We start from the raw sequence: 13625 nt of genomic DNA, 5'->3' as shown, positions 1-13625 counted from the left end.
AATTTATTTGCTTTATAATAACAATAAAATGAAGTGTTACATTAAGGGGTTGTTCATAAAAGCAGCTATGGGGACTGTAAAATGCTTTGATTTTGGTTCAATCAATTAGATATGTATGGTTCTCCAAACTTTTTGGTACTGCTCATAATAAGCATCACTACGCAATTTTCAGGTTTCGGTCACCTAACCAAGCAGCTGATGAGACTGGCAGGGGGACGGGTGGTGCTGGCACTAGAGGGTGGGCATGACCTCACTGCCATCTGCGATGCCTCAGAGTCTTGTGTGGCAGCGCTGCTTGGAGACGAGGTACACACACATACACACACTTCTGTGACTGACGTTAAAATAAAATGTCAGGTTTACATGTGCAGCACGCTGCTTTTCTTCAACCCCCTGCTGTTGTTTTGGATGTAGTTATAGACAGAACTGAATTTAACTGAAGAATGGTCCTGTGTTTTGGCAGTTGGACCCCCTGCCTGAATCGGTTCTGCAAGAGAAGCCGTGTCCCAAAGCAGCCGCCTCTCTGGAGAGGGTCATCGAAATACAGAGTGAGTGGCAGTCAGACACAGCGTAGCCTAAAATTTGGAGTTTTGAGGTTGCATTAAAAGCACTGGCAGTAACTTCACAGGCACCCAGTTCTGCTTGGCCTCAACATCAGCATAATTCCGGTCTAACTCTAATGCACACAGGCAAGCACTGGAGCTCACTGCAGAGGCTGGCTCCCACTGTGGGCCAGAGTTTGCTGGATGCCCAGCGGAGAGAGAAGGACGAGGCAGACACGGTGACTGCCATGGCCTCACTGACTGTCGACACTGAGACAGCTCCTGCAGCCACGGAGACAAGCAGGTATGTTCTGCACGGAACCTTGAACATTGTGTTATTTATTGTATTGACCCTAACAAACAAGACGATTATCTTTTTTTAAAAAAAAATTGGTTCAGGTTAATATGGCTTTTAAGTTATTTCTAAATCTCTCTCTCTCCTTCCTTTGCGGTTTTAGAGCCACAGAGGAGCCAATGGAGGAGGAGCCAGTGTTGTAGGGGGCCAATGGGATCGGAAAATCACGGCAACCCACCCTGAGACTACCGCGCTTTGACAAAAGCTCCTTCCTCCCCTCTCTGCAACCATTTCTCCACCCCACCACCACCTCTACGCCAGATCCTTCGGTGCCTGCAGAGGTGCCTGACACACGTGCGTCTCTCCTGCCCCGGGTTTGTGTGTTCCATGTGTGCGTGGGTGGGGACGAGCGGAGATGGACATGCTCTCTTAATAGGGCCAGCAGGAGTTTTTTATTTCATGGGCAGGTATGAGCAGGAAGAGGCGGGACACTTTCTGAGGCCTTTGTTTATTTGAACTCTCGTTTGAGGAGGGCCGAAAAAAATATTAAAAATCGACGTCACTGGAATGTTGTCATGGTGATGGCTGAATGGCAATGTACTGTACATTTCCTGTGCTACTATTTTTTTCTTAAATAGAGGAATAACACTCTTCAGGACATTTGAAATGGAAAAAGCCAACAAGCAGCAAAAATACTTCAGAAGACATCAACACTGTCTCAGTCACTAACAAACACATAAACACCAAATAGGTTCCCAAATGGTGGAACAAAACACTTTGAAAAATCGCACTCGGTCACAGAGTGTATACCTCTTTCCTCCTCTTGTTCATTGGCTGGTATACATGTTCGTCTGTACAAAACTTCGTTGAAAGAAGCACACAGTCGTATATAACTATAATGTATGTAGAGGCATATAAATGTGGTTTTGTGTGTCCTGTATACACATGCTCATATAAGTATATATATAAAATTGTACAATACTTTGATAACAGTTGTGATTTGAAGATACTTTTAGGCCACAAGGGAAGCTACTTTCCTTTTTTACAAGTTTTTCTGTCATCTTCTTCAAAGCCACAACTCCATTCAGTTTGTTGCAGAGATAAAAGGAACATTTCTTGAAAAAAAAAAACACGTTTATGAGCGTGTGGCTTCAGTTTGGACACACACACGCACATATACACATACCGACTGGTATAAAACACACACTTGAACCCACTGGCATCCCAGAGACTGACCGGGAATAAAATATGCGCCTCTCACTCTATGATGAAAGAGTGAGACTGAGCAGCAGGGTGTCCGTCGAAGACAGATGTGTTTTAAGATGAACTTGGTGCCTTTTCTACAAAAAGATTCTACCCTCACCCTACAGAACAGAGATAACTCACAAGTTTTACTCTAGTGTCTCACTCACGTGTTTTTGCTTTCCTTTTTACTTCGGATTGCCTTAATTTCCTTGGGAGAAAGCACTGCATTAGACACAAGGACAGAGGACATAGTTCTGATTCTGTTTCTTCCTCTGTTATTCTTCTTCTCTAGTGTTTCTCTCTCATTAGAGGTGTTTGAGCATAGCTCCTGTTTAAATGTGGAAGGTTGTTTGACCTTAAGCCTATTTTATTTGTACTCTTCTTTATTTCTTTGTTGGTCCACTGTCCTAATGTGGCAAACAGGACTAGGACTTACTGATAAATATTCTGAACATACGTGACAATGACCAACTCATTTGTTATGTCACATTTTCTTGTCTGTACATACATTAAAAGAAATTCTGCCTCTTTCTCATTCTTTGATGGAGACGGATCAATAACGAACTATTTTCCATTCATATTTAGAGGAAGAACTGTATATTGTCACTTTTTTATCATAGTCTTTTCTTTTATACTAAAAACCTACAAAAAAAGAGAAGAAAAAAACCTCAGTGTTTTATCCATGTAAGTTGGATGTGGATATAACTTGGAAATAAGAAGAAAAGTAACAATTTCTGGGAGTTTTGGGACTGCATAAGCACAGTATGTTTGTATGTTAGTTTGAAGTGATGTCTGTTTTGTCACAATGCGGGAATGAGTCAATTTCCAGAAAGTAAAGGCACCCTCGAGGAAAAAAAAAAAAAAAAGAATACAATTATGTGATTTTACTGATCATTACGTGACTTGACCAATCATTTCCAGGCAATAAGGTATAGCGCCACTTTACTGAATTGTTTGCAACACTACAGCATCCCAGAAAAACTCTCGGCCACTCGCCATTGGTTTACAAGGTTCCACTGATTTCTGTTCCTGTTTTTTTTTTTTTTTAACCCAATGGTCCTGCGCTGAGCAGGTTGGTGTGTTTGCTGGTTGTCACCCCGCAGTGTGTAAACAGTCATTTGAAATGCTGTGCATTTTCAACAGGCGCTTGCGATGATAAATTAGACTTTTTTTTTTTTTACTTTTACATAAATCAACAAATGTTTACAAAATATATTTTAATCTTTTTTTTTATTATTAAAGATTGCCTCAAATATTTGATGTGCTTAATATGTATGAATTTATGTGTGTGATGCATCTGTTGAAAAGGTGTCCCTTTGGTTTTTGGGGTTTCTAAGGTTTTGCACTTTTGGTAAGATATGGCGCATCATATGTATGTGCTGTTTTCATTTTTGATTAGAGGCACGTGTCTCCCTTGGTTTTTATTTATTTATTTGGAGTTGAAGAAAATTTCTCTTTAACTGATAATCATTTCATTATAGCGATCACTTTCAAACTCTCGAACGTCTCATTTTCACGTGCTGCACCAGTTGATGCTACAACTTCTATGTTCATAAAATGGCCAGTTGTTTTGATTTTTTTATTCTTTTCTAGCCAAGTGTAACAGTGAGTCGGGTCTACAGCAGCATTCATTTTTAGTCCCTCTGTGGATGCTTTGTAAGAAACACTGAATCTTCCCCAACTTTGAGTCGACTGTGTCTGACATAGGCCAGCTTTTCCCACAACATTTCATGGCCTTTGCTTCTGATGGTGGAAGCATGTGTGCCTGGGGTCCCCGAGGGGAGATGGAGGCTATCTGCATCTGTTTAACAGACTGAATTCTAAACCCCTTCACGGACGTAGACCTTCGAAACAAATAGAATAAATATAACAAACTCGCACTCATTTCCCGGTGCCCACCATTCAGACGTGCTGTAATATACACCGTTTTCAGCTTCTCCTACATGTGACTGTGGTGTGTGGGGACGTGCTACGTGTCAGGAACTGCTGTTTGTTTTGTGATGGTTTGATGTCGATCACTGACCACTTCTTTTCCCCTGTTTCTCCACGCTGTTTGGCATTGTAAAAGTTACTGGCTGTATTGTTGGGTGCAGGGATTGAATGAATAATGCTATTTTAACAAGCAACTCGCAGACATTCTCATTTTAAGATGCACTCTGGAGATTGTGCGGTAGCTCTTTTGTAACATTGTCTTGGAAAAATACACACACAGCAGAACTAAACACAAGTCACGAGTGTGACTGATCGTTTTTTTTTTTAGGAATGTGGGCCTCGGTCCACACCAGAAGTACAGGCAGGAAAAAGAAGAGTGTGTGTATTTGAATTATTTTGACTCATTCACCATTGAAGATAGCTTTATTGTTGATGCCACACTATTTTGCTATTCAGTAAATATGTATATTTATTGATATTTCATACGTTGTGTATATGTAGTGACCTATGATCGTCAAGGTTCAAAGAGTAATTGTATATTTTTTGACTTTGCAAAGAGAAGTGTGTCTCTTACATTTGTGTCCTTCCACTGCGCGCGCTGGTGTTTCGATCTCCACTTTGGTTGTGGTTGGATGTTTAAATATGTGACCGTCTTTTAACCTTACACATTTTTAAAATATACTCATTTGCTCTCTCTCTTTCATTCTCTCTCGCTCTTTCTCTCCATCCTGGTCATTAAAATGCAGAAATTCTGAAATGATCAAAGCACATTCCACTTTTTTTTTGTGTTCTCTCAAATGCTTTCCTGTTGCAACAAAACAAAAGGTGTATAGGACCTGCTATACACGTGTATATATAAAGTGCATATATGTGTACACATGTGCAATACACGCTAATTGAGCAATCTATTACTGTGACTATTATTCATTAAAATCGCTGTCCCTTTGAATCAGCCCTTCCCTTCTCCTCTTGTCTTTTTTTTTTTTTTTTTTTTTTTTTTTTGTGGAAGTGTGTGTGCAGCGCCCCCGTCTGGCCGTACGCGTGCAACTGCAGCAAGGCTCACAATGGGAGTATTGATGGGAAAATATCAGCATGCCGTTTTGTTTCGGGTCCAGCGTGCGTTTTATTAAACTCGCGGGTTTGTTGCTTTGATCTTGTTTTATCACTGGGTGCTCCGAGACTTTAGTTGTGTAGGTTCTGTTTCCAAACAGGGGCAGATTATGGATGAAATGTGTGTATGGCCGTTTAATATAGGAATGCGCGTTGAAAATCCGAATAGAAATTAAATGTTGAGATGTAATGTAAAATAAAATCTAAAATGAAACGCAAACCACAACTGAATCATAATGAATAACTGGGTAAACGAACGTGGATTCATTTGGTCCTAAATTAATGAGATGACAAATTCGTCGTTCATAGATGAACGTAACACACACAAACAAATAAAAAATGTGCGACCAAAGCCTCACTTCCCACATTCAAGGTTTCACTTCCCAAGTCACGTCCTTTCACTCGTGACGCCATCACGCACATCGACGTAAAGCTGGCGCTCCGGTTTCCTGGCGGAGAAGATGGCGGCTCCTGGACCGGGGGAGTATTTCAATGTTGGGAGCCACGTCTCCTGCCTCACCTGCCTGGGCCAGCGGCTGCAGGGGGAAGTCGTCGCCTTTGACTATCCATCCAAGATGTTAACGCTGAGTATCCTTTCGGCGTCTCTCGCCTCTGCCATGGCGGCCGGCCGGCCGGGCTATCGGGGGGGACTCCAAACCCCTCCTGCTAAACAGCGACCCGCGCAAGCGTAGTCAGGCTCGCCGAGGTTGGCGACCCTCTCGCGGAGCCACCGAGTTCAGCTTAAATCGTCGTGGTCGTAGTCGCGGGTGGGTGGCTTTTGGTCGAGTTACCCCTAACTCTTTGGGTGGGGAGGGGGGTTCGCCACGATCCCGAATTAAAATATTGTGTTTCCAGAGTGGCAAAAGGCCCGGGGTGGACACGCCGAAACGGCCGAGCGGCACGACGCTGAATGAAGTTGAAGTGTGTGTGTGTGTGTGTGTGTGTGTGTGTGTGTGTGTGTGTGTGTGTGTGTGTGTGTAAACGATGCTTCAGAGCGCCAACATGCCGCCGCCACGACCCCGTCCAGGCCGGCGTCGTGGCTGTAAAACGCGCGTTTTTCTGCCCCGCCAGCGGTAACGGGAGACGTCCAGCCTGCGAGGGCTCGTCTCTGGGGCGGCGGGTGCGAGTTTCCGTCCCCGCTGTCGCCCGTGTCACTGTGGAATCTGGGTGGTACTTTCAGGTCACGAGCCTCAAATGACCCTTCATCTCGATTCCTTTCGTTATCGGTTCGTGGCGTGTTTTTAATGGCACGTCGCCGTTTCCGTTTCGTGGATATTCGTCGGGAGCCTTTACGTATAATCACTGCCCGAAAATCAGTGTAATAGTAATTTTCGTCGTTAATGCGATTCTCGGTTTTTTTTAGGCGCCCGATTACTTTAAATTGTAGCGGCGGGTGATTTTTGTTGTTTGGTTGGTTTTACTCTTGTTAATTGGACGTTTAGCGCATTTTTGATTATAAGTTGAACGTCCCTCCCTCTCAGTGGGACGCGTGCTAGTTGTGCTAATTTACAGTATGCGGCTAGCAGCCCTGAGAGTGTCGCTTTCCAGCTCTTTCAATGCGGCTAGAAAGTCTTTTTTTACGGTCGTCGACAGTCGTGAAAGGATCACGTGTCTTCCACACACCACTTCCTCCCCAAAAGCTGTTCGTAGTTGCCTTAAAACGCTTTGCTATCAAAACTTTTAAATTGGCATAGTAGCACAGTTAGCATAGTAGCTATTTTCATGCTAATCTGTTAGCCGCCTTCTCTTCCCGTCAGGAATGGCAGCGGACTCCGCAGCCCTAACAGCGTTTGTGCCGCATGATTTGCTGGTCGTGGTGGAGCTGCCGAGAGGGCTCGCCGTTTGCGCCTCTCCGCACGTCAGTTCGGCGCCACGCTGCATTGCTGGGCGCCGGTCTGCGTGAGTGAAATCTTTAATGGAGCGCGTCAGCGAGCCTTCGGACTCCAGGTCCGTTGTGTTCTTTATCAAGGTCCGGACGGATGCGGTTGTCCGACTGGATAGAGGCACACTGTTCTAGATCGGGGTATGAAGTGCGTGGATCGTGTGAATTTTTGTTTTATTTTTAGTACTGCAGTGGTCTCCATGGAAAGCTCACCTTTGTTGCATTTTCAAGTGAGGAACTGATCAGTGTGTGGCCTGACCGATATTTAAAAATAAATAAATCAATGATTTGTCATTGTGATACACTGCAGCACAGCACACGGTGACTCCACGATATGTGTCCTTTGCTTTTAACCATCACTCTTAGGGGTAGGCAGCCATGACAGGTGCCCGGGGAGCAGTGTGTGGGGACGGTGCTTTGCTCAGTGGCACCTTGCCACTCTGTAATCTCTCAGTATTCGAACCCGCATCCGTCTGATTGCGGGGCCACATCCTTAACCGCTAGGCCACCGTTGCCCCATTAGATCAGAGGATTTTTTTTTCTCCTCCCAGACCCTTGGGGGGGGACAGAATAGTTGAATGTAATGGCCGCATATAGTTTCTGACCTTGGTTGGACTATGATTGTTGTAATGTTCCATGTTCTTTTTTTGTTGTTGTTTGTTTTAATGGAAGTATCCATAAAACAATCTGACCAGTGAATCCACAGAGGCCATGCAGTCTTATGAGAAATGGACACTGGTGCTCAAAAATCTGGGGAAAGAACCAGACAAACCCTGTTTTTTTTTTTTTTTTTTTTTTTCCTTGACTCTCTGACTTTCCCAGAATGCCCTGCATCCAGTGGGAAGCCCAACCTAAGCGACGTGATTCTGATTAACTTAGCATATGTGTCTGAGGTGGATATAATCACCGATCACACTGAAACCCCTCCACCTCTAGCCTCACTGAATGTTAACAAGGTAAGACTGAAGTTCAAGGTGTTGTTGTGGCTGTTAATGGGGAAAGTATGAATTACTGCCATCCTGGCACATGTGGGCAAAAGGAAACTATCAAGTTTAGCACAGCGGACTCCAGGAAAAAAAGCTCTGATCATTTGACTTCTTGCTCTTAGAGTGCATTTTATATGTATTATATGTACGTATATAAAGTACCAGAGGACTGAAATATAACTGAACATATCAGAAAATGTTAAAATATTTATTTTATAATTTATTATTTAAAATAATTATTGTTAAAATATGAAGTTTTATTAACGTTTTTGTTTTTGCAGCTTGCCAATAGAGCGCGGACAGAAAAAGAAGACAAGTTGTCCCAAGCTTATGCAATTAGTGCTGGAGTGTCTGTCGAGGGGCAGCAGCTGTACCAGACTATACATAAAACGTAAGTCAGGTTGAGCTTTTCTATGCAAACTGACAGTATGGTACTTTTGCAGCTATGAAAGACATGCTTGACAATGCACCACATGAACATTGAATGAATATAATGTTTATGGTGTTAATTTGCTATCATTAACTGGCTTCTGTGCATGAGTGAAAACCAGACTATAAAGTCCGTTCATGTATTTTTGTAAGAAATGTATATTTATATTTGTGTTCATACTAGAGTTACTTGTCCATGTATACAATTTTTATAATTATGTTTCCCCCCACCACAGTATCAAAGACTGCAAGTGGCAGGAGAAGAACATAATTGTGATGGATGATGTGGTTATCTCCCCACCATACCAGGTGGAGAACTGCAAGGGAAAGGAGGGTAGTGCTTTAAGTCATGTACGCAAAATAGTGAGTATAATGTTATCTGTGACATTTGTGGCGTGTTTTTTTTTTTTTTTTTTTTTTTTTTTTTTTTTCTTCTTCCAAAAGACTAAGAATACTGTACTAAAGTCTCTAAATCAGTTTAATGTTGGCATAATCTCAATTCTGTAGATTAAATTAAACACACAATTTAGTCACTCAATGACAGAGAGACCTACTACTAATCGAGTTGAATGCTAACAGGGATACTTGTCTGAACTTCATTTTCTTTCCATGTCATGTCCTTCTTAGAAAAGTAGCAGTAACTAACCTAGACATAGAAGACGTTAGTTGAGCATTATCTTCAAATTCATTCGGTTAATATCCCGTCCATGGACTAAGATTAGTTCTCCATGCAAAAATACTTTTAGTCTAGGTTTTATCCATGAGAAACAATCGTTTATGTAATGCTGTTAAATAATCCTCAATAAAGTAAAGTGAAAAATGTTATTTTGCACATGTTAAAATCTTTTCCTTTCATTTTCCCCCCAGGTTGCGAAACATTTTCGAGACTTGGAGAGCCAAAAGTCCCGCTCACAAGCACAGCAAACACAGAAAGAGTCAACATTATCATCTTGAGCTGAAGGGCGAGTTGTACCCTGGGAAGAGAACATGACCACGGCAGAGGCTATTTTTATTATAATTTTTCTTTTATTCTAAATTTTTTTTTTTTTTTTTTCTTCTTTCCTTTCTTCCCCATCTGGGTGTCTAGGGTCTGCGGGCCCTAAGTCCTCCACTTTGGATTGCTTGTGAAAGCAAGTGAAGGGGGAAATACCAATCTAATTTATTTTTGGAAGATAATTTAATGAAAAATATTGATTGCATATACGAACGTCCACTCCAGCTTGCTATCACCACCTCATTCCTCACACTTTATCATCTTTCCTTTTTCTTTTTAACTCTCTTCTTCCATCTCTTTCTCTTGTTTTACCTCAAGGAGTGACATTCTCTCTTTTTTTTTTTTTTTTTTTTTTTTTTTTTTTAATTAAATATATATATATATAATTCTATATAAATGTATTTCAATCACAGAAGCTTTGTTTTATTTTATTTTTTCTCCCCCCTCCCAGCACTTTGACTGGAATACTGTATTTTTCACAGCCACATACTACGTTTTGTGCCCAATTCACAGAAAATAAACCACTGCTAAGAAAAGATTCTGCATACATTAGCCAGATTGCACTGGTTAGTTGTTGCTGGTGCTGGATGTTTTGGTTAGATTTTATTTAATTAAATTGTCTGATTTTTTATTTTTTTATAAATCCTCCTCAACTCTTCCATTATGGTCCTTGATGCGTCACAATACTTTTTTCATGATTGGTCCACTTTGGTGAAGCACTTCCTCCCCACTCCACCTGTTTTCTGTCCCATACTACCTAAATCCATTACCTGTTTTTTTTTTTTTTTTTTTTTTTATAAAAGGGATGCAAGCAGGACGTTCACATATTCAATGCATTCCTGACATTTTTCAGTAATAGAGTTTTAACTTTATTTTATATAAAATCCAGTTAACCTTCATATTGCATTCTGGACCTTCTGACTGGATCGGTTGATCGATCTCTCTTCTCTACGGGATGCGTTTTGTTCTTCTTTGCGGAGATGAGGAAATGTCTTGCCATGTATGAGACTGGGATGGGGGGCGCAGCCCAACCCTCCCTGCCCCCCAGCCTTGTATTAATCTCTTAGCCTGATGGACGCTCAGCCAGTGGGGAAAAGAAGCGACAAGCATCCGCGCTGTGTGCACGTTGACCTCACTGTGTGTGTGGGTGTGAACGAGGCTGCCATTGCCTAGGTTCCTTTCCCAGTATTTTTATTTTTTATTTTTGAATAGTAACATGGAAATAAAAAGAAACACTTCACCTTTCTTGTCCGACGAGTGTAATTCATTTCTCTGCTGCACAATTTTCTCTTTTTCTTGCAAACCATGTAATAAGTTGCCGCTTCCTCTAGGTGGCACAATACAGACCAGCCGACAGGAGCGACGCTGCACTCAGCAATCAATGAGTTGGGTTCAGAATGAATGCACAAATTGCAAAATTGGGGCAGTTGCGGCCTAGCGGCCCCGTAATCAGAGGGTCGCCGGTTCGAATCCCGATCCGTCCCCACACGCTGCTCCCCGGGCGCCTGGCATGGCCGCCCACTGCTCACCAAGTGGGTGGTGGTTAAAAGCAGAGGACACGTTCCGTTGTGTCGCCGTGTGCTGTGCTGCGGTGTTTCACAATGACAATCACTTCACTCTCACAAATTAAGGGTAATGCTCGTTTGATAATAATAATACGTCAGTCATGGGATTTGGAACTCGAACTCCTGCCTTCCATGGATCCAAGTGGCCGAGGTGAGAGAACAGAGAAGCCGCCCCGGACGTCGTGTTAGTGGGGCAGCTGCGGCCAGATTAGTGGATTAAAGACCCGCGGAGGCGGAGGGACGCGGCGTCAGTCGCACGGAGGACGGACAGCAGCGTGAGTATCTCGGTCCCCGTCAAATCGATGTGTTACACGTAATAATTAGGCGTGAAGTGGGTAGAGTTAGATGGTTGAATAAGCTTTAATAATAAGATTTAATGTTACGTTCCAGTCGCATCACATTTAGCAGTTTAAAGCCGCTTTACGGGTCTGTCCCTCACTAATAATTCTGTCCACGGACTCAAGGGGGAAAATTTGGTTTATTCATATTGCGGCAATGCTTAAATATGAGTTAGTAATAAATATGACTTGTCTTTGAATGTCTTTGTCAAGTTGATGGTTTCGGACAGGCCTACTCGCCTCTCACCTCCAGCAGGAGCTGTGATGGCGCCCAGCGGCACCCTGGTCAGGAGGATGTTCTGCTTTGCCGTGCTGCTGCCGGTGCTCATCCCGGCCAGAAGCTCCAGAATTTGCTCGCAGCTGTGCCGGTGTTACGAGCGCTCGGACCTGGTGGACTGCAGGGGCCGGGGGTTTGGCGCCGTACCCCGCGGCCTCCCCCACGGGACCTGGCTCCTGGACCTGGGGGACAACGTTCTGACGGAGATTAGGGCGCACGCTTTCGCTGGACTGTGGTCGTTGCGCATCTTGGTGCTTTCTGACAGCAACATTCGAAAGCTGCATGCACAGGTCAGTCTTCACAAAATGGATTAATGTATTAATCAGATGTATTGATTTACTTAAACCAATTGTCCTCTTCAGGCCTTCTACTCTCTCTCCTTCCTTGAGAAGATGGATATAAGCCGAAATGTGCTGTCTCAATTGCCTGCTGACTTCTCCCAGGGCTTGACTTCAGTGAGGGAACTCCGACTGGATCATAACACCCTACATGCACTGCAGCCCCCCAGTCTGGAGCACCTGGAAAACCTGGAGAAGCTGGACCTGAGCCACAACCGCATCCAGCATCTGGAGCCCGGTGCCTTCTGGGGCTTGACGCGGCTGCGGCACCTTTACCTACACGGCAACCAGCTGGCCGTGCTCCACGAGGGACGTTTGACCATGCTGCCTGTTTTGGAAGTGCTGCTGCTGGGCAACAATAACATCTCCAGCATCGACACAGAAGCACTGGCCCCACTGCACAGCCTTTCCGTTCTGGGCCTGGAGGCCAACCGCCTGGAGCACCTGAAGTTCAAGACGTTCCTGAATCTCCACACCGCCAGCACTCACCTGCAGTTGGCGGGGAACCCGTGGAACTGCGACTGCGACCTGCACCGTGTCTTCAGCAAGATCCTGAGCGTGCGGCACTTGCACGTGGACGACTATCGCAACGTGACCTGCAGTGGGCCTTCACAGCTCGCCGGGGCCTTCCTGGCTGGGGTGGACAGCCAGCTGTGCATGGCCGAGACGGCGACGGTGCTGGTCATCACCGGCACAGTGCTGGTGACGGTCATTGGTGCCCTTGTGATGGCGGAACGCAATCGCAAGAACAAGAGAAGCTGCTCCGGGGCTCAAGCCCACGAGAAGTATTCAGGGTGAGGTTTGGCTGGGATTTAACTGGATGAATAAAAACAGTTTTGCAAGGAACAACAGGATAAACTCATCCCATCCTCTCTGACCTTAGTGTGACCTTATTTATATAATCTGGAGAGGCTTAAAATTCTCATCAGTTGTAGCTTCCTCACAGTCTAGTTGTGACTGCATGCTCTTTTTAATTCCTAGAGCCACAAAACATGAACGAATAACACATCATTAGCCAACTTTGAAATGAATCTTGAATGCTATTGGACGATGGTAAGGTGAAGAAAAACTGCTTGGGTGTGTATCTATGGAGCCAGTGCATTACATATTGGACTATGGGTCGGTTTCCCTAGTTCTTGACTAAAACAAGATCCTATGAAGTTCTCCATTCACAAACGGGTCGGGTCAACTAACTAGCAGTGAGCTAGATGGAGTCTGGGACAATGTAAATGTCTGGCTGGCATAAAGTATCAAAGAAATGTCTTGATTCATCCAATACCTAAATATGTTCTGTCCTTCAGCAATTAATGTTTCTGTCCTGAATGTCCCTGAAAGGTGCCCTATTATTCGAATCCCGATCCGGCAAGGTGCCACTGAGCAAAGGGAACATGGGGACCACACACTGCTCCCCAGGTGCCTGTCATGGCTGCCCACTGCTTACCAAGGGTTAAAAGCAGAGGACACATTGCGTTATGTCACCTTGTGCTGTGCTGCAGTGTTTCACAATCAATTCACTTAATTATGAAGATTTTTTTGCTATTATTTTTTTATTTTTACATTTTTTTGGACATGTTTATTCACTCGGATAGATGTACAATCACTTTAAGATTTGAATTTCACTTCAAAATACAAAAAATTAAATAAAAGAATAAACAAAATAAAAGAATAAACATTTAAATAATACCATAATAC

General features: G+C 43.6%; 3 protein-coding genes across 9 annotated transcripts in view; all 3 read left to right on the top strand.

Annotated features, from left to right (window-relative positions):
* LOC114793568 (histone deacetylase 5-like) overlaps positions 1 to 4968 on the top strand; it is a 50288-nt gene extending 45320 nt beyond the window's left edge. For all 7 annotated transcript variants that reach the window (XM_028985507.1, XM_028985508.1, XM_028985510.1 and 4 more), the window contains 4 exons: positions 173 to 306; positions 464 to 548; positions 690 to 846; positions 1001 to 4968. In XM_028985507.1, coding sequence (XP_028841340.1) covers positions 173 to 306; positions 464 to 548; positions 690 to 846; positions 1001 to 1040 — 416 coding nt within the window. In that variant the 3' untranslated portion in view covers positions 1041 to 4968. The remainder of the gene's footprint in view (positions 1 to 172; positions 307 to 463; positions 549 to 689; positions 847 to 1000) is intronic.
* A 593-nt stretch (positions 4969 to 5561) lies between these two features.
* Positions 5562 to 9770, top strand: lsm12a (LSM12 homolog a). The gene is made up of 5 exons (XM_028986952.1): positions 5562 to 5712; positions 7829 to 7962; positions 8274 to 8383; positions 8658 to 8784; positions 9289 to 9770. Exons 1-5 carry the CDS (start codon positions 5586 to 5588, stop codon positions 9373 to 9375), a joined length of 585 nt encoding a protein of 194 aa, XP_028842785.1. The 5' UTR covers positions 5562 to 5585; the 3' UTR covers positions 9376 to 9770.
* A 1467-nt stretch (positions 9771 to 11237) lies between these two features.
* On the top strand, positions 11238 to 12944 carry LOC114794794 (slit homolog 2 protein-like). The gene is made up of 3 exons (XM_028987585.1): positions 11238 to 11255; positions 11532 to 11885; positions 11958 to 12944. The coding sequence occupies exons 2-3, from the start codon at positions 11535 to 11537 to the stop codon at positions 12729 to 12731; spliced, it is 1125 nt and encodes a 374-aa protein (XP_028843418.1). The 5' UTR covers positions 11238 to 11255; positions 11532 to 11534; the 3' UTR covers positions 12732 to 12944.
* The last annotated feature ends 681 nt before the right edge of the window (positions 12945 to 13625 follow it).

This window comes from Denticeps clupeoides, chromosome 7 (assembly GCF_900700375.1).
Source record: "Denticeps clupeoides chromosome 7, fDenClu1.1, whole genome shotgun sequence".
In the NCBI taxonomy this organism is placed as follows: Eukaryota; Metazoa; Chordata; class Actinopteri; order Clupeiformes; family Denticipitidae; genus Denticeps; species Denticeps clupeoides.
Note: the sequence above shows the minus strand (reverse complement) of the source record. Positions and strands in the feature narration are given on the sequence as shown.

Excerpts from the sequence above, each read along its gene's own strand:
- lsm12a (XM_028986952.1), top strand. The coding sequence starts at position 5,586 with ATGGCGGCTCCTGGACCGGGGGAGTATTTCAATGTTGGGAGCCACGTC. Across the intron at positions 5,713-7,828 it reads ATCCAAGATGTTAACGCTGA|AATGCCCTGCATCCAGTGGG; the intron begins GTATCCTTTCGG and ends TGACTTTCCCAG. Across the intron at positions 8,384-8,657 it reads TACCAGACTATACATAAAAC|TATCAAAGACTGCAAGTGGC; the intron begins GTAAGTCAGGTT and ends CCCCCACCACAG.
- LOC114794794 (XM_028987585.1), top strand. The coding sequence starts at position 11,535 with ATGGTTTCGGACAGGCCTACTCGCCTCTCACCTCCAGCAGGAGCTGTG. Across the intron at positions 11,886-11,957 it reads TTCGAAAGCTGCATGCACAG|GCCTTCTACTCTCTCTCCTT; the intron begins GTCAGTCTTCAC and ends TGTCCTCTTCAG.